Below are 20261 nucleotides of genomic sequence, written 5' to 3'. Positions count from 1 at the left end.
TTTTAGTGTTTGACATCATAAATTGAGCAGAAAAGACTGTTCGCCCTGACTGTCCCGGTGAACTTTCAGGGAATGGGGCGGAACGTTTGAGGAGAACAGTATTTACGGACCTGATTTTCCGATGCACAAGGGGCGGGACTCTGCTGATAAGACGAATAGAAATAGAGATCACGTCTGCGTAAAAAACGTGTTGACCAATCGCAGACATCCTGGAGAAAAAAACCCCCACAGAAACAGGAAGAAGACGCCGACAGCATGGATCTGCTCGTTACTGAAGATCCCGGATTGTCACCTGTCCGTATGTTAGCAAACATTTGTTTCTCATTATCACCTGTTTTCAGTTAACAGGTTAAAATGTACCGACGGTGCAGTAGTTCTCAGATTACCTAATAAAATGGCAATAAATTAAAGTTTAAATGTATTATTCTGCAACAATGCTGCCAATTTCAGCTGTTTGTGGAGGAATATACAGAGCTGCGATCCGCACACTTACAAGGTTTGTTCCTTGTTTATGCTTTATTTGTGTAACTCAATGCATGCAGTAGCGTTGTGCTGTTTAAAATGATGGAAAATCATTAATGCTGTTCAAGAATCGTAAGCTGTTTGTTTTGCCCGCTTTTTCAGTTATGTTGAGCCGATATGTGACATTTTTTAGGAGCAACGTGTTTTATCTGTACCTCAAAGTCAACTTAATAAGACGTTACAGTGCAAGAGATGATTCAATGTTGTGTCTGCACATCACACACTATTAAAATAACCTACAGACTGGTGCAGAGATTCAATATGTCCCAGTTTTTTTGGCTTATTTCTTTAAAAACTCCAGGGACGCAGCACAGTGATAAAATAAGGTGCTAAATCTATCTCAAAGAGATATTTACCTCTATCAATTAAATTTTCTAAAGAGTTGAAATTCAAAACAAATGATTTAATATAATTAGATAAAATAATCAAATTATATTCAAATCAGTTTTATAGGCTAAACACAAAAATCTAAAATATATTTAATTAAAATATATGTTGAGATAAACATAATAAAAAGGCTTACTATCACTTTTGTTTAAAGATATTTCATATCATGATGTTAAGAATTTGATTTTGTTCTAATCAGTATTGAAACACTAAAAAAAATCCTGTAAAATTAATCTAATTGAGCGTAAATTAATTTATACATTAGGTTTCAGGTCCATTACACCTTAACAAAAAATCAAAAAATATTTTCCTGACTCCTAAATATTTGTAAGTTAGAAAGATAACATGCAACAAGTATAGCAAATGTGTCACGAAGTAACTGCAAGAACGTATTTTGTCACATATAATTATTTAACAGTAAATTACTAACATCTTGTGGCCTGACATGTCTAAAGAATCCAAATAAAAACATTTATCTATCCTCCTGCAGAGACATCACTCTGTATCGCTGTCTATCCTCTGGAGGCAGAGTTCTGGCTGGACTAGCGGATGCTGACACCATCTTCGCCTTGTCATCAGGTCATGGCAGGTGTGGGGTAGCAGTGGTCCGCATCAGTGGTTCTGCTGCAGCCACAGCATTAAGATGTATGGTTGGGCTCGGAAGTCAGCTGCCTCCTCCACGAACTGCACTGTTACGTAGCATCACAGACCCCCACACTAAAGAAGTACTGGACCGCGGATTGGTCCTCTGGTTCCCAGGTTAGACTCCCACACTCGTCAGATCTTGTTTGTTTGGTATCATTCTGGCTGTGACATAATGCTTCAGGTTACTGATGCAATGTTGTTTTCTCAGCTAACAAAGGAAATGGTTTCAAATTATGGAGAAGTAGTTTTGGTACAGATAAGAAAAAAATTAATTGAAAGTTTTTTGCAGCAGCATCAACTTAGGTGAAATGTGTACTTTTACTTAGAAGGTAAAGAAATTCCACATTATGGAATCTCAAAAGATTTTACAACCTCCTTTTGGTGACAGTTTTTTCTTGTAAATTTTTTTTAAGTTTGATCACACAGAGAGAGAAGTATTTTTTTACCACTTTTCTCAAGATCATTCTTTCCCTCACGCCCTCCTCGCTTCAGGTTTTCTACATGATTACGTGTTTTGTTATTTTGTACCTTAATTCTGTTACAAAAAAACATTTATTTGGAATTTGTTGGAAGTTGTCTTGATGTTGAGAAGATCTTGACTAAAAGTCATGAGAGGGAATTTTTGTTGGTTTACTAATGATGATAATTTTGTTTTTCTGTTACCAGCTCCTCATAGTTTCACTGGAGAAGACAGTGTGGAGTTTCACATCCATGGCGGTCCTGCTGTCATTACTGCTGTCTTACAAGCTCTAGGTGATCACTCTTGCTCCTGCATCTCTATGTATCACAAATGGCCCAGGATTATAAACTGTAAAGTAATGCTGGTTTCAGAGTGCCAGTGGCTCTGTCTGTGGGTATTTATAGCCTCCCTTTCTCAAGCACTGAGCTTTCAGTGTGATTATAAACTCTCTACGCTTTAGAGTCATTTCTTGGACTTAAAAAGGAAAACTGACACCGGCATCAACGTTTCTTAGGTACTTAAAATATTTGCACTGGCAGGCATGACCGGTCCAATTGTGATTTTCAGAGAATGTTTTTCAGCATTTTCTCTGTGGACTCCATAGAGGGCAGTGTTGCTCAAGGCAAAGTGGAGAGCTGCTAGTTCATAAGCTGTGGGATTTTTATTATTCAGGAATATTTATATGGTATAATAAATGCTGTGATATTTATCCATCCTTCCCTTGTCTATACACACTTATCTTTGCGGGAGGAGGGAGGCTGGTGCTTTTCTCCAGCAGTCATTGTACGAGAAGCAGGTTACACCCTGGACAGGTCGCCAGTCTGTCACAGGGCAACATAAACCATGACTGCACTCAGTGATAGCTAAGACCCACTTAATTAAAACTAAATAACAATCATGTTTCTGTACTGTGGAAAGAATCTTAATAACTCTTTCCAATATGATAATCTAACATATTTTATCTACTGTGTACTATGCATGACAAATCTGCCATGCATAGTTTTGTCTTCCCTTTGGTCTCCTGGAGAGATTTGAAAAACAGCTGAGCGAACAATGCACACGCAACCTTTGTTAACCTGCAGATCTGCCTGTCGTGATGCCCTGATGGCCTTTATTTGATTGTCCTGTGGTTGTGTGTGCGTGTTTTATGTGCATGATGCATGCATACATCATGCCGTTTCTTCATTTTTGTTAGTGTGTGTGTGTGTTTTTCAGGAAGCGTGCCTGGCATGAGGCCTGCTGACGCTGGGGAGTTCACACGGAGGGCTTTCCACGCAGGGAAGCTCGATTTAACGGAGGTAAGTCAGAGGAGAGCGTAAAAGCATTCTGACCCTGTGTTTAGGTTTTGTTCCTTAGGGTGAAGAGTCAAATCTAATGAAGCTAGAAAATGTTAACAAGAAAATTCACCCACTGGTGTTTATTTCACTGGGCTGTGATAGGCTCATGCATAAATGCAGGTATTGGGCATTTATAGATTGAAGGTGATGTACTGAAATCCGCAGCTTTGTGGGTTTATAAAAGTTTACTTTCCGTAGAAAATAAACAGCTATGTTCATATCATATCAATTCAATCTTATGTCATATTCTAATCCAGTTATTACTAGGACTTTTTTATAACAATATCCACTTTAGTATATACTATCATCTTTTTTAAGTATTTTGATTTTTATAGCATTTCCTGCAGATAGGCACATACAGTTGCTAAGATACCACATATTATATTCACTGCAAAAAGGTTTGTTTGTTATAATTCAAGTTAAGATTTTTCTTCATAAGCTTAGCTGTATTTAATAGAGAACTCATGAGGTACATTAAGAGAGGACATTTTTTCAGTCCTGTTAAAATTGATTATACTGCATAAACAAATGTAGATAAAAGCAGATGTTTTGTAATAAAAACATGCAGATTTGTAATTCTGGGTAACTCTGAAGGTGGAAGGCCTCGGGGATCTGATCCATGCCGAGACAGAGGCTCAGCGGAGACAAGCTCTCAGACAGATGTCAGGAGAACTGGGTCGCCTCTATCAGGACTGGAGCCACAGGCTGAAACGGGTAAGTCAGGGAGCCTAGAGAGCCCAAACTGGCAAATTAAAACTACTGATGGGCCACAGAATTTATTCATTTAAAAATGCAAAAATAAGATTTTTTTTTTACTTTAGTTTTTTTTTACTTTAGTTTTATCTCCTCAACAATAAACTACTTTATATTAAAATATAAATCATCAAAGATCCAAAACATAAAAGTACTTTGAACTGTTGCCGTATTAAAAGAAAAACAATTTCCAAATATTTCGGGTCATCAATTGTTTTCTATTTTGTTGGCCAAATGTTTTACTTTTCCTTACTTGTGGTCAGGGGCCGAACAAAACAATTTCAAGGGCCACAAATGGCCCCTGAGCCACACTTTGGACTCTCCTGAGGTAGACCTTCTGATAGAGTGAAGAAAGGATGTGTGAAAATTAGGAGTCAGTCCTTCTGCAAACTGAATTATGTCAGTCTACTCTCTGTATTGCTACTATAAAGCACCGCATTTATATCTGCTGTAGTGTTTCTTCTTTTGAAATAATAAAAGTAAAATTAGATTAACAGTTGCTGAGCTGAATCACAAAATTATTTGAAATGTTTTAATTTGTTTGTGGCGACAACACGAATTAATAAATGTTTATGTAAATGCACCAGAATCACCAAACTGGCTTTTTTTTCTGTTTTTCTTTGTTGAAAAATTTGTCTTGCTAAAAACAAACAAAAGGTTAAACTTAGCAGGACAAATTCTCCCAATACATACAGTAAATTCGAAACAATAAATACAAAACAAAGAAAAATACCATTCAATTCTTATAAAAAGTATAAGAAATCATTAAATCTAATTTAATCCTCCATTAAAATGACAAAACACAAGTGGTCCCATGGTGGGATTAGGTTAAGGTGATTAATATTGTCATGCTCGATCACTTTGGTGTTGCATTAGAAACTTTGTGGAATCCAGACCCAACATATCAAAATTTAGTGTGATACTAGATTTAAATGTAGCTGTATTTAAGATGTTGTATGTGTTGCACTTTCCTCACCTAACAGAGAAGTACTAGTGTAAAACATGAAGCATGTATATAAAAACACTTTGATGTCAAAATTCTTGCATAAAAATGGAGATTATTAAAGTTGTTTAAGTGTCTGGAGCTGAACTCTGATTGTTTTATTGTTTTGAAGAGAGTTTGGGAAGAAGCGGTGCGTGTCAAGCTGCAGGTCAGACCTCAGTGGTTTTCACTCCCACACAAAGCTTTTGTTGTTTTTGTTTTTATCTCTACAGCTGCTCTTAAAAGAGTCGGACACTTCCTGTTTTCATGTCGCTGTAGGACATGTAGTGCATGTGTTTCTAATGCCAACAGTCAGAAAACTAATCGATAAACATGCATCCATTTTGCCACTTTTATCCTGTTACTTTATGCAGAAACAAGATTTCTGATTCTGATGCTGATACTGTAAACACTGTGACCTGTGACTGTTAAGTTATCACAGAAACCTGCAGTTAAAGTGCAACATTTGATTACTTCTATGCAGCACTGAATTTCACCTTCACTAAAAAAACTAAAATGTTGTTTTCTACTGCATAACATATGATTGTACTTGAAAACATAATCACTTTGATTGATTTATCTGATACGAATACTGCCTTCCAGCTGCATTCATTCCTGTTGACCTGTTCTGTCAACGGATTTGCTCATCTGAGCTGAAAATCTCTGCATCTCCTCCAGAGTTACCTTGACTCTCCTTACTGACTCAATGAGGACTGGAGGGAACCTCTCCTTCCCCCAGTGGTCACTTCATAAGATAAAGCTTTTTAATTCCTCATAATTACAAAACATTCTCCAAAATTAGTGGGACTTATACTGACATTCAGTTAAACACAACCATCATATTACGCTTTTATATAATTTGTAAAAATTGTATAGAACTTAAAATTTGTCCTTTAACATCTCGGTTATGCACTGCTTTGTATTAGTCAAATGCATAAAGTCATAATATTTGATCTGCTGTTTATAGATGTAACTTAACAAAAAAATTAAAGATTTAATGCTTTTGCAAGGCTCTTTATTCTATGAAGTATCATTTTTATTCTGATACAAATATTACTTTGAGAAAGTAATAAAATTACAAAAAAAAGTAGTTTTATTACTATATTTATCAGCATTTGATGTGGCTATCACCAACTTGGCGACTGTGCGTTTCTTTCTTATAAATAGATAATCTGGTACTGCTACTGGTGATAATTTTATGTTGATGTGTTGAGAGATAAAGTATTTTCATACTTCTAAAACCAATATAAGCATAACTTCACAAGATTCTCAACATTTTTCATTTTAATGCAGTGATTTGACTTTTTGTGTCAGAGTTCTCATAAAATTTCTACTTTATTCTTCTCATACTTTATTATGAATTGATTATTCTTCTTGCATTATCACAACTTTATTCTAGTAAAATTAGAACTATATACTCATTACAGCTTTTTTCTTGTAGTATTATGGCTTTATTGTCATACAGTTTTATTCTCTTTATGGCTTGATTCTTGCAATTTGAAAAAACAGAATTTTCTTAGACTGGCCTTATAATTTTTAAGGTCAACTAGAAAAAAAATAAATATGGATTTGCTCAGTGTCGAGTAAGACATTCTGAAATAACCTTATAATTTGCACTTCTATAACAGGAACATGAACAGGTCCAAATGCACTAGTGAGAACTGATGACGTCTTTCTGACTGAACATCTTCCTAGTTTTGAAAGGAGTCATCGGATGCATGTGTTTCTCATTTAGATTTAGCAGTTACAAAAGTTGAGTTTCTCTCACATATCCTGTGAAAGCAGCTTAGCACAGAAGGTCAGTGACCGCAGGTGAATGGTTTCATCCCAGTGGAAGTTGGCCAGAACTTGTTCCACAGTAAATGGTTTTGGCAGCTGACCCCACCGGCCGATCCAGGTGTTCTCCCCTGAGAAGCTTTGTTTCATCTGCTTGTCAGCGGCTTTGGTTTCTTGAAGCTGGATGTTCGGTCTGTTGTTCTGCACTCAGATTTCTGAGAACACAGCTAATCAGCAATATGCAATCTGTATGATGACAGGGGTCAAGTCTTTATCCGACACCTAAACAATGCTATGTTTTTAATGGCTTTCCATGTAACTGAATGGGGCAAAGTGCTGGAGTCCGATGCTTCCTGTTTTTCTGCAGCTACTCTACTATTGTGTGTATGTTCCTTAATGTTTATCAAGATGCCGATCTTGTTGGGGTGGAAATATCAAAGCATTTTTCCTTATGTACTTTATATTAAAATTAAAAAGAACCATGTAGCACAGAGGGAAAAATTCATCAAGAATTTGAGTAGAAATTGAATCACTGTTAACATTCCTCTCTAAAAATACATTTAAATTTTGACTTTGTCATGTCGGTAAGTGCATTTTTAGTGAGGAGTCATTTGCTTTAAAAGTTTTAGTTTTGGTTTTAAAAGGTGTCACAAGCAGCACTGAAATAAAACTCCTTAAATCAATCGTGATTCTAACGATTGATTGTACTCTTTGCTGTGAGATTTGACTCCTCCTTGTTTCAGATCTTTAGTTTTGTGGGACGTGTTTTGTTCCTGTTTGGCAGTGAGACATATTTGAGTTGGCATATGTGATTTTATGTCCTTCTTTGTGCTTCCTTTTCATGGGGTACCATAAGGTACAATAATACTAAATTTATTTTTCTTTCTTCCTTTGTGTGCCATTTTGAGGAAACACTGGATGTTTTTCACCACTTGTTGATGATTTTTAGTCAAAGAAACATTTTAAAGCTGAATTTTTTTATTTATTCTGTTCAATTTGGTCTGATTTTTTTTTAAACCAAACTCTTTAAGTCTGCAAGGGAGCAAATGTTTTTGTACAGCTCTCTATTTCCTTATTTTCTGCACATTAAATTATCTGCAAGCACAAGATAAAGATCCATTTCACTTTTTAGAGTCACTGTTTAGGGCAGAATCACAGCTGATTAAAGACATGAAAAAAACCAGAGTGTTTGACAAAGAAAAGAAACAAGGCATTTAACTTATCTAATTAAAATCTTTTGGCTGGACATAAATGACTTAACTGGAATAACATTATTAGCCACATTTCCTCCACAGAAACATGTCAGACAATAAGGCTACTGTAAGGATATTAGCCTTGTCATTAAAAGGACAATTACTTCAAGTTATTGCATCTGCACATGTTTCTGCAAGCGGCTGAATCGGAGCTGGACTTGTTTTTAACACATTGCATCTTGAACTTCAGCTAGTTTTGGTGAATTAAACTCAGTATATTAAGTAAACATGCATTTTAAGTTAAATATCTCATTTAGACCTGAAAGAAACCATCTGGTTTTTTGTTTTCTGTTACTTTCAAATTATTACTGGATGGTTAAGTCAATTAAAACATTACACGTGCAAATAAGAAATGATTCCTGTGATTCCATTTATTGTTAAATAGTTTATTTCTAAATTATTTTAATTTAATTTTTAATTGAATTAATTAATGAATTTTATTTTTAAGTAAATAAAATGGATCCCCAGCGAGAACATGCAGAAGTATTCATCCACCTTAAACCTTTTCAGCATTACAAGCGCATATTTTAATGTGTTTAACTGGGATTTAATGAACAAAACTGGCAGAAATTAGTCAATTATTGCAACTGTTTTGCAAGTAAAACATCATAATAGGGGTAATATCCCCCTTTTACTCTAATACCTGCAAATCTAGTGCAACGTATTAACTTCTAATTTAAATGTAGTGAAGTTGGTGATTAAAACCCTGGAAAAAGTGAAAAGAGGTTTGAATAATTTTGAAATTATTGCACTTTATAATCTAATCAGTTCTGCTCTTTTGTGTTTTTCTCACATCTTTTCTCAGTTTTCTGACATTAATGATGAATGACTAGACATAAGACTGTTTGTGGGACTATCATAATGTCTTTTTTTGTTAATTTGAGTGAAACAGCCTGTCCTTGCATGCTGTACTCAGACTGTTTCTGCCTCTTTTCAGACTTTAGCCCATGTCGAAGCCTTTATAGACTTCAGCGAGGATGAGCTCATCGAGGAAGGAGTTTTAGACCAAGGTGTGTATGAATGACAGCCGGAGTGGATCCTGCAGCAGATTCACCTCAAGGCCAAAAACTCAGACTCTTTATAACTTACTTTAGATTTTAAAGAACAATTAATTCACTTCAACCCATTGAGTGAATATTTTGCAGAAAAACCTTTTCCCGCAGTTTCAGCATCAAATGTTAAGTCTTGTCGATGTGGGATAACTAGGCAATTCTAACATATGAATTTGTGTGTTTATTGCTGTTATCCTGCTGGAATATCAACCTCTGTCCTGGTCTGAAGAGGTTTTGTCAGTGTTTATTCCAGGATTCAACTAAATTCACAACAACTGTTGTCTCAAGAAACTCTGCTAGATCCAATTTATATATTCCCCAGTTGAATTCAGTTGCATGCATTCTAATTCAATACAGTTGAGGAAAGTTTCCTTTGTGAATTAGTAAAAAAAATTATGTCTGAGGAAACACCCTTTGATTTTTATTTTTTTAATATTCTAAATCACACACAGGCAGCTTGAAAAAGGTTTAATATACAAGTTTGAAGAATGTGCCACAAGTAAATTGTATAATTGCCTGAATCAACTGTATAATTTATCCTTTTTAGAAGAGTTTGTGCAACTCAAAACTTAACAAGCTCTGAAGAACATCAACTTTAAATCCCTAAAGTGACTCTAAACCCTCCATCGTTTGCTGTTCTGTGCAGTGACTTTTTTCCTCCTCCATTAGTGGACATCTCAGTGTGTGATCTGCGAGCAGAGATCGAGCAGCATCTGAAGGATGAGCGGCGAGGCGAGAGGCTTCGCAGCGGGGTCCATGTGGTGATCGCTGGTGCCACCAACGCGGGGAAAAGCAGCCTCCTCAACACACTCTGTAAGAGCCAAGAACGCATGAGCACACATGATGGAATAGCTTTAAATGAGTCTGCTGAAACATAAACACAGACTTATTGTTAAATCACACTTGATTTATTAGGGGGAAAAAGCAAAATTCGTCATCCTGGCACCGACTCAGAGAGATCTGAGTCACTAGAGGGGTCCATATAAAGAAACAAACAAACATGTTTCCTTTACAGATTAAATAAAACGTCTGAGTCTGAACTATCACTCTGTGGAAGTAGACACGAGAATCTGTGCTACTCTATCAAAAGCCACTGATAAAACTGTCTCCTGTCATTTTCACTAATTAGTTCTCTGACGTGTTAAAATGCCTGTTTATGGTCACATATACATTTCTGTTCAACTAAAATATATTTGAGTTTCTGGCTTATTGTGTCAATAATTATTATGAGTTGTGCAGCAAATGGTCAGCATATCTTCCATTGAATCACCCTTACTCCTGTTTCCACTTGTGTAAGCAACATGGTGTCAACATGAGATGTTTGTTTTAATATTACATTAGTTTCCTGGAGTCATTTAGGAATGGTTTACATAAACCAATCTGGAACAGGAATTTGGCAGAGATTCGCTATTAGAATAATATTCCGGTTATCCTGTCCAGTTCTGATTTGCTTTGGTTTCACATCCAACCTGCAAAAACGAGTTTTGTAATAAAGATTACATAAGAGAGAGACTCTTAAAAGACTAGTTTACATAATATTGCCCATTTTGATTTAATATGAAATGATCAAAACAGGGTTTTCTTTTTTTTCTGTTGACAAATCCATTTTTCTATTTGTCAAGTAGAAAAATGCCACAGTATAATACAAAATATGAAATATACAAATAATTAAATAAGAAATCCTAATTAAAATGTGCAAAAAGCACATATCAGAGTGTAATTATTACCTATACCTGCTTTGCAGTTTGTGATTGAATAAAAAATGTCACAAAATTGTTTCGGAAATACAGTTAAAACCAAAAGTTTACATATAAACAGATACATATGCATTTTTCAATAAAACCTACCAGGAGCTTACAAAGAATGTCCCAAATTTTTGTGACTTTAAACTTTTGCCTCTAAAGAAAGTAATAAAACATTTAAATAATTCTTGCTCTCATTATCCTGGCATTTATCAAATAGAAACATGTTAGTAATTTTCATTGACTAAAGCAGAAAAACTGTTTTCTGATTTCATGCCAGGCACTTTTTACATATGTTGTGTAACTTCTGGTTTCCTCTGTAGACTCTCTGTAACACTGCTGATTTGTAATTTTGCATTCAGAAGGTTTTCATAACGGCTAATTTTCCAGACACCAAAATAAAACATTAACATGGTTGGTTTTTACGTGTTTCTTTGTTTTTAGAATCAATTGAGACCCAAATGGAAGCACAAAAAAAATTAAAAATCTGAATTTTGCATAATAAATCCCCTTTTACAGCAGCTGACTGTGGGATATTTAATAGGAAGTAAATTTCTTGATTGGAGTTATAGGACAGGTGGCATCTTATTCTGGCAGCACATTGAGAGTCATTTTCTTTAGTTTTAGTAGAAGTGATTGATCCATGTCCAGTTGAGATGGACAGAAATTATGTCATACAGCTCTGGAAAAGATAAGAGATCATTATAATGACCAGTCTCTCTGATTTTACTTTTTACAGGTATTATATTTGAGTAAATGAACATTGTTATTTTATTCTATGAACTACTGACAACATGTCTCTGAAATTCCAAGCAAAAATTGTGTATTTATTTTCAGAAAATAAATGGTTAAACTAAGGAAAAGAATAGAATTCTTTCAGACCTCAAATGATGCAAAGAAAACCAGTTCACATTCATTTATAAACAGTAATACTGATGTTTTAACTCAGAAAGATTTCAGACATCAACATTTTGGTGGAAAACCTCCAAGAAGTTTTCAATGGGGTTCAGTGCAGTGGTCTCGTCATTTTTTCCAGAGCTGTTGTTTGACGTCTTTACGTTTATGAAAAGCAAACATAATCTGAAAACCATGACTTGTAAACAGCTTCGACTCGTTCTGCCCTAAACCCTTCAGGACCTCTGGAAGGTATTTTGTGTTATCAGGCACCAGGCTGTTTCCAGGAGATTCTTCAGGTCATGAGAGTTTAAAAGGGGGTCACACTTGTGTTTCCTGCTCATCCCTCAGAAAAACAAAGAGGTGAAAGTTCGAGAATTTGGGGGTCAGGATGATGTGTTGTTCTGTTTGCCACGTGGTTCGAGTCATTTGTGTGTCAGTTTAGACGTGTTGACAAGTTTTGATGTGTTTACTTGTTTTACTTTCCTATGATGGTCTGAATAACCCTTCATGTTGTTTGACCTGCTTGAAGAGGGAATATTATGTAAAATTGACTTTTTTTGCAACGTTAAGTCATATTTGTAATGTCATTCCCTCATCAGAAACATTCCTGGAGTGTTGAAATGACTCTTTAATATCCCATTGCAGCCATTTGGGGTGCATAAACACTTGCTCTCTCAAAGCCTTCCCCAGTCAGCTCCTCCAGACTAGTGGCAACAGCAATTAACAAACACCTGGTTGAAATCTCATCGCTACTCATAAAACTACTTCTGCAACTTTCCTCTAATTCAGAAGTTTAGATTTGTTTGGTCAGTATTTAGGTTAGCTGTATTTTAAATGGTCTCGCCAAGTTTTCTGGCATTTAGCAAATAGAAATAATTTTGATCATTTTAACTGAGCAAAATCAAGAAAAAGAAAAAAATGTATTTGTGTTTTTTTTTCAACTGTATTTTAACATTTTTTGTTATTATTTGTCCCAGGCCAGAGACCTGCAGCTATTGTTTCTCCCATTGCTGGGACCACCAGAGACGTAGTGGAGTCGGCGCTGAACATCGGGGGCTTCCCTGTCCTGCTGAGCGACACGGCGGGCCTCAGAGACAGCACCGACCTGGTGGAGCAGGAGGGGGTCCGTCGGGCCAGGGAGAGGTACAAACCAAAACAACTTCTTAACAATCCAGTTAATTTATGTTCAATTGAAATCCTCACAACCAGAGAGAAATTCGATGCTGGTTGAACAGGATCGCTCTACGTAACGATGTGTGCTGAATGCTGCCTCAGCAAGTGTTCACGTGTATAATTTAACAGAACAAATGACTGGAGACCAAAGAAGGATGTTCTAGAGAACAAAGAAAGGAAGAAATAAGTCTTTTCTGTAATGTCTGTGTAGCTGCCTCAGTTTATATTACTGCTGAGCCACGGTTATAAATACATGGGACAAACACACCCAGGAGGTTATGCAATGAAGAGCCACCGTTCCTCATTGTGAGTTTTTCAAGTGTTATGATATATGTTCATAATGGTTCACTCTTAGAGGCATCCAGTATTTACATCAGCGAAGAATACTTGGTGCATTTGTCATCGCTGCTTTACAGGACGGACACTCAAGTGAAAAAATATAAACAAGTTAAAACAGTTAGTTGGACATAAATATCCAAGAAAATAAGCTGATCTTGTTATCAAAATCAAGTCGTGGCTCTATTTTTACCATATGATTGGTATGAAGAACTTTAGGTGTAAATATGTCAAACCTTTTCAACATATTCTGTTTAAATTATTATTTTCTTCCCCTAGAAAATTAATGTCAAGCGTTTCCCAAACTACTTGTGTTTTTGGCAGGCAGTCTGCTTCAGTGCAAAGAGAGCAATAAAAAAAGATTTAGAGTGCTGCAGGGCTTAACTTTTGATTTTAACGGCTCTTTTAAAACAATACATTAGTCATTGCGGTGCTTTAACAGTCAAATAAAATGTGATAAAAAGAAACTAGAAAATCAAAAGTGAAAAAACTTTGTTTTTTTGTGGAAGTGTGTGTTGTTGGTTTAAAATGGGATTGGTGAGGCACTGAAAGCACATCTTGAAAAGAGGCCAGAATATTTTTTTCCTTACCTTTCTTCCTGTACAAAAAAGCAGCATATGTTACTAAAATGTTAGAAATAAATTGTATCAGAATGAGAACATAATTAACAGATAAAGAAATAGCTAATTTATATAGGGAAAAATTTATAGAGTATGACAAAAAGTCATTTTAAAAAACATATTTCTCCATTTGTTGCATTTTGTTTGATGAACAAATTTACATTGAGATAAAAACCCAGAAATGTCAGAGTAATTTTGCTCCAGTTAGGTGGCTCTATAGGAAGGGTGGGCACTTTGTCGGTTTGCAGGGAGCAGGACTGGAGCTCGTGACCCGGGTCACTACAGGAAGGACGTGGTGAATACAAGCATCCGCTGCCACTCCTGCTGCTACCTTACGTTTGGATGGATGCAAGGCGGCGTTATTTCACGTTGATGCCTTTCACAGTGATAAATTTAATAATAATAATAATGTATACACTCCCAGACTTAAAATGCCAGATCTTTTCAGAAATTCCCACTGGAAAAACTGCAGAAATGATTGACATGTTCAGTCAGAAGCTCCTCCTGTCCTAAATTAAACAAAACGATTAAGATGACAGCTGTAACTACTGAAACTGAAAATTGTCACTTGTTGACCATCTTTTTAGATGAAAAGAAAAAAAAATAGTAAATTACATTAAATTATAGAAGAAAAATCAGTGATTTATATTAATGAATTCGAAACATTGAAACATTCAACACAAATAAAACTGTGTAATTCAAACCTATTAAACATAAGACTCTGAAATTATGTAAAACTTTAATTATTTCACATTTAGTGTTGGTTTTAAGGCTCCTTCAGCTGATGACAGAAATTATCACAAATTATATTGTAAACAACCAAAGAAAGTAAAAAATAATATACTAGAACTACATTACTAGGAGTGAGAATACAAATCATCAATGTTCATTATCATTATTTATCACTGTGGGTTCAATGGACTATCTTTAAAATATTTTGGTTTATAAATGACCAGATCATAAACACCGCTGTGACAGTCGGCTAAAGTAGTTCTACGAGACAAAACATTTTCTATTTACAGGGATTTAGCCAATACTGAGAATTTAAATGTCTCCGTCTCCAGAAAAGTTCCATCCAGGTTGAACCTGGATGCTGTTTGTGTTTTCTGCAGGGTGCAGCAGGCTGATCTGACTCTGCTGGTCGTTGACTCCACCATCCTCCCCTCAGACGAGCAGGAAGCTACAGCGCTCCTGCTGGAGCACCTGAGGGGCGTCCTGTCCTCCCAGGACCAGCCTGGAGCAGGTACATCATAATGACATCATCAAGGTGTTTGTGTATCTTTAGTAAAATGTTGAATGTTGATTGATTTGTGAAAGCAAAAATCCTTTTTTTCCAGAGGGACTAATCGTTTTCCATAGTCTATCAATTAAAATCTAACTACACTAGTGATATGTTTGTGTTGGTTCTGCAGGCAGGTGTGTCCTGGTGCTGAATAAAACTGATCTGCTACCTGAGGCTCACAGAGAGAAGCTGAATCTGGGGCTGAGAAGAGTCTCTGGACTCCCACCTGTCTGCCTGATTTCCTGTCAAACCAACGAAGGACTGAAGGATTTTCTCACTGTGCTGCAAAGCAGCGTCAAAACAATGTATGTTTTTCATTTCATCACCTCAAATCAGTGTATTAGAGGAGTGAAAAGATGAGACGCACGATACATCGGCGCCAACATTGGTATCAGGATTGTCAATTTTGTGACACATTGAAATCAGTCGGATAAATAAAACTGGGCCAATATGAAAAACTGACGTTTATTTCTATCTGTTTCTGGTGTTTTTTTCCCCCCAAAGGTGTTGAAACGGTTGTGAAATATATATTATACTGGTAAATATTGTTTATCGACCATAATAGACAATATCTTATATTGATATCGGCCCAAATTTTTGTATCGATGCATCTCTATTAAAAAGTTAACAACATGACTATTTGACTGTAACGTACATCTAAGACTGTCGCTTAGATTATTAATTATCTGATTATTAATTAACTGATTAATCAGTTTATCACACAATTAATCAGTTAATTGTGTGATAAATTAAAATGAAAATGTAAATTCTGATGCTCAGTATTTTTGAATGGTAATTTTGTTTACAGAGATTTGATTATCATTTTTATTTATGGTTTCTGTTGTGTGTTCTTTTTATTTCTGTTGTATTTATTGTTTTTTGGTTGTTGTTTGATTTTGAATATTTAAATGTATTTCAGTTCCAGTATTAAGTGTCATTTACTAAGTTAGGGAGGAAACTTGCATTATTATGCACAAAAACAGTTTCAAAAGAACAATATTATTGTTTATTTCAATAATTACTAGCACAGTAATTACTGAGAGTATTAGTAATCTAATAACCTAATTACTAGTTTTCCATCCATTGAAATTTGTTATTGTGACAAACCTACATACATGTTCTGTTTTTGGTGAAGCTTTCTTGAACACTTGTTTTTTCTTTGTGCGCCTCTCACATATTTGTTTTCTGCTGCTGATGAGCTTTTATGACTTCAACCTCATCTTTGTTATTCTTGGTCTGATTTTCTTCTGCAAACTGAAGCACAAAAAGTAATGATTGTTTTATTGCTCTCGTTCGTTTTGTTCTCCTGACTTCCTCTCTAGGTGTGGTGACCCTCTCTCCGGAGCGCCCACGCTGACCCAGGCCCGCCACAGGGCCCACCTGCAGCAGTGTGTGGCGGCGCTGGCTCAGTATCGGCGGTACCGCGACTCCGACCTGGCTCTGGCAGCCGAGGGCGTCCGGTTAGCGCTCACCAGCCTGGGGAGGATCACAGGACGAGTCGGGGCAGAGGAGATCCTGGATATTATCTTCAAAGACTTCTGCATCGGAAAATAAAGGCGCGAGAGTGAAAACGCAGAACACAGGTGCTCACGGCCCACTCAGGGAGGAAGGCTGTTTTCCCACAGAACCGTTTAGTGCCTGGAACGGCCTGGGCTCCGTGCCATGCTTCAGGGTCCAAATAATCGGCTCGGCTCTGTGTTCTTGGCTGCTGACGTACCTCCGTTCCCAGGACAAAAATATTTTTTCTGGTGGCATTTTTTTTTTTTTTTTTTTTTGAAGCAGCTGAAATACTTTTAGGATGATGGCAGTGTCTCCGGGGCCCAATATACTGAACAAGTGTTTGGCACCGACTCAGTCATCATCTGAAAAACTTTTCCAAGGCTGAATATTGTCATTCAGGGCAGCAGCACAAACAAAACAAAATCAGCTGTGCCCTCGACAAGGTCAGCTGAGCATGTGGATGTCTACTTTTATCATTAAAATTGATATTTTTCTTGTTTATTCGTAAATGTTTCTCTATTTGATGGTTGACAACTATAAAGGAAGGCCCACATGTTAAAACAAATGCAGAAAATATCTGGCTATCCTCTGTACAGGTTTTAGGGTTGCCTAGTCAAAGTTTGGACTAATTGAGAGGCCCTGGCGTAAACTAAACACGCTTGAAAACCCTCCAGTGTGACTGAATTTATACGCATTGATGAACATAATTCACTGTGAGTCTCTATAAATAAATTTTTTGCTGCCAAACGTATAGGAAATAACTTTTAAATAGGACTAGGTTGATTTGGGCAAACCTTTTTTGCAATAAAAACTGAAATCATGATTTGAAGTTCAGATTATGTTATTTGTTTTGTGATTTACAACATTTCAACTCAACAAATAAGCAAAACAGAAAGACTCTGTTAAAGGACCAAATGTTGAAGTGAAACATTTTATCTTGGTTGAAGCAGGTAGAGGAGTAAATTATTTGTTATACATATATTTTGTTTTTATTTGAAGTAACTGAATTATTTTCCTTCCTGACATCTTCAGGCTTAGCTCTCTCACTGTATTTACAAACAAAAACAGAAAAATATCTCAATTGTAATCATTTGAATCTGAGCATTAATGTGTGATTGTAGTACTGCAGACAATAACATTGTGATGACATCTGTTTATTGTTTACTAGATCAAATTCAAGCATTTTATCTTCTCAATATTACATTACTTTTAAGGGGATATAAGTACAACGAGTTACAACATTTAATTTTCCTATTGGATTAACAAATAATTTTTGAATTGAGTTTTAAATTGAAGTGTAAGATTGCATTTAGCATTTCGTTTTGTTTTTTTACTTCAGTTTCTACTCCAGTTCTGGATGAAGGACAATGTTTGAGTGTCCATTGACCAGATAATTGCACAAATTGGGAAGACAAAGATACATTTGTTTAATGGAAACAGACCAATTTAGAAAATATTGGTGTATGATGTATATCGCAAAACTGCAACAGAAACACTTTTTGATGTTACAGAAGGCGGAAAAGACGCGAGAAAGTGAAAGTCGGATGCTGACATCCATCTTATCTTTTAAACAAACTTACTAACTTGTGGTTTTATTTACATTTTCTTATTTAATACAAGCACCACTATTGCGGAATTGTGTTTTTTCAACATTAGCGCTATATCAATACAGTTTTGGGCACATTTGTAATGGAGACGCAGGTAGCAAGGGGCAGCACTTCTCCCTTCAGTGGGAAAAGGGCGTTTTTGGAGGCGATAATCTCTGCACCCTTTGTTCGCCTGTCAATCTGCCCTTGATCAAATATTTATGTTTCCTTGTTGAACTCCTCACCCTTCTTCCCCTGGTTTTTCTCTCCCTGTCTCTGACGACATTTGGCCCGCTGCAGACCGGTGTAACTGATGTTTCTACATTTGTTTGACTCAGTCTGAGCTGGCGACTCTTCCTCTTGCCGCTTTGCTCTGTCAACTCTCTGATTCTCTTTCATGTTTTCTCTGATTGATGACAAAGCTGGAGGAGTTTGAGCTAAAAGTGGGATTCGCTGTCCTTGTGATTTGTGGTTAGAAATTTTGGAGCTTTGTCTTTAAATACTTTCGATGTAAATGTTTGCTGTGAAGGTAACACAACTCGACACAATTTTGCTTCTTTGTTATTGTTTTTTTGGAAATATCTGCACACATTTAGCTCTGGCTAGAAATGTCTAAATTTTCATGTTTTTCCGAGAAAGTCATTATTTTGTTGATTTGGATGCTTCAACCAAAAGTGACCCAAAAAAAATTTATTCATCTTTCTTGCAAAGTAATTAAGGATTTTTGTCTAAACTGGCTGATGTTTGCATGATGGCATATTAGGCCCTTTTTTTCTAGAAAAAAACTTGGCAATTTCTGAGTTTGAAAAGTAGAACGTCTGGTTGAAAAAGCTTTAATCTTTTTAATCTGTTATTTCCAATTTTTTTTAAATAAAATTTGATTCTGATTGACAAAAAAGTCAAATGGATAAATAAGGACTCATAACAGGTAAATATTTCTTACATAGTTTCACATGGTTTCTGACTGATGCCCGGTCCGGCCTGTATCCCTGTGAATCGGTGTGCATGAGAGCATCCGGGACTATACATGGAATCACAAACACTTCATGTTAAACAAAGGATTTCCTGCCAACAGAAAGTAGACAGACTCACCTGTGGATTTCACATTAATCAGAAAAGTGAGCCTGACAGATTGTTTTCTAATGAAATATGGAAAACAGAAAACGTTTTTCTCTCTCTGTCTCTTTGGCTTCTTTTCTGGTAACAAGTTCTGACTACAGGAATTAGATGAAGCCGAAATAGTCAAGGATCTCTGCCACCAACCACTGGAACAACAAAATAAACTGACTTTTAAATGTATTGTAAGAATAACATGCTGATTTCTAATTAATCTAATTACACAATATTTATTAAAAATAAAAAAATTGTCATGTAAATATACCAGATTTAGCCAGAGAGGCTAATTTTCATCTGTCGTCTCTTAGCAAGTTGATGGAAGGGATTAAAAAGTTACAATAGCGACACTGAAATCTAAAAGAAAAGTAATTTACGGTAAACATTTATAATAAAAATAAGTCACATCCATAAGAAAAAAGGCATGTAAAAACGTGAATGGATGTGAAGTAGTGACTGTGGAGTGAAAGTAAAAACAGTTTCCAACATAAATTCCTAATTAAAATCTGCAAAGTGTGGAGTGCATTTGTAATCAGCTGTCATGTTTCAATACTTTCTCTAACCACCAAATTACTGCTGCATGTTTTGAGATGTTTCTACTAGATTTACTCACTTCTGTTGATTCTTCAGCTGAATCTGATGAAACTGAGGAATGTTCTTTATTTCCTTTTGCAACCAAAAAGTTTAAATTTTGGTCTTTTTGGACCAAATCTTTTTCTTCCAAGCAGACTTTTAACTTTCCTTAAACAATATTTTTCTTCTTCTTGAATAATTATTGTTCCATAATTTAATTTTACCACATATTTCTAATTCTGCTGATGGCAACAAGGACTTGGAGCTCATAG

The 20261-nt window shown here is 35.9% G+C and overlaps 1 protein-coding gene across 1 annotated transcript; it reads left to right on the top strand.

Annotated features, from left to right (window-relative positions):
* Positions 1 to 258: 258 nt before the first annotated feature.
* gtpbp3 (GTP binding protein 3, mitochondrial) lies at positions 259 to 19872 on the top strand. Its single transcript, XM_055047690.1, has 11 exons — positions 259 to 496; positions 1400 to 1668; positions 2221 to 2307; positions 3230 to 3312; positions 3946 to 4065; positions 9053 to 9125; positions 9837 to 9980; positions 12784 to 12949; positions 15048 to 15178; positions 15348 to 15522; positions 16540 to 19872. The coding sequence occupies exons 1-11, from the start codon at positions 417 to 419 to the stop codon at positions 16769 to 16771; spliced, it is 1560 nt and encodes a 519-aa protein (XP_054903665.1). The 5' UTR covers positions 259 to 416; the 3' UTR covers positions 16772 to 19872.
* Positions 19873 to 20261: the final 389 nt, after the last annotated feature.

Source organism: Poeciliopsis prolifica, unplaced genomic scaffold, assembly GCF_027474105.1.
Source record: "Poeciliopsis prolifica strain line A6 unplaced genomic scaffold, Auburn_PproV2 SCAFFOLD002, whole genome shotgun sequence".
In the NCBI taxonomy this organism is placed as follows: Eukaryota; Metazoa; Chordata; class Actinopteri; order Cyprinodontiformes; family Poeciliidae; genus Poeciliopsis; species Poeciliopsis prolifica.
This window is presented reverse-complemented; position numbering and strand designations above follow the sequence as displayed.

Excerpts from the sequence above, each read along its gene's own strand:
- gtpbp3 (XM_055047690.1), top strand. The coding sequence starts at position 417 with ATGTATTATTCTGCAACAATGCTGCCAATTTCAGCTGTTTGTGGAGGA. Across the intron at positions 1,669-2,220 it reads ATTGGTCCTCTGGTTCCCAG|CTCCTCATAGTTTCACTGGA; the intron begins GTTAGACTCCCA and ends TTCTGTTACCAG. Across the intron at positions 12,950-15,047 it reads GTCCGTCGGGCCAGGGAGAG|GGTGCAGCAGGCTGATCTGA; the intron begins GTACAAACCAAA and ends TGTTTTCTGCAG.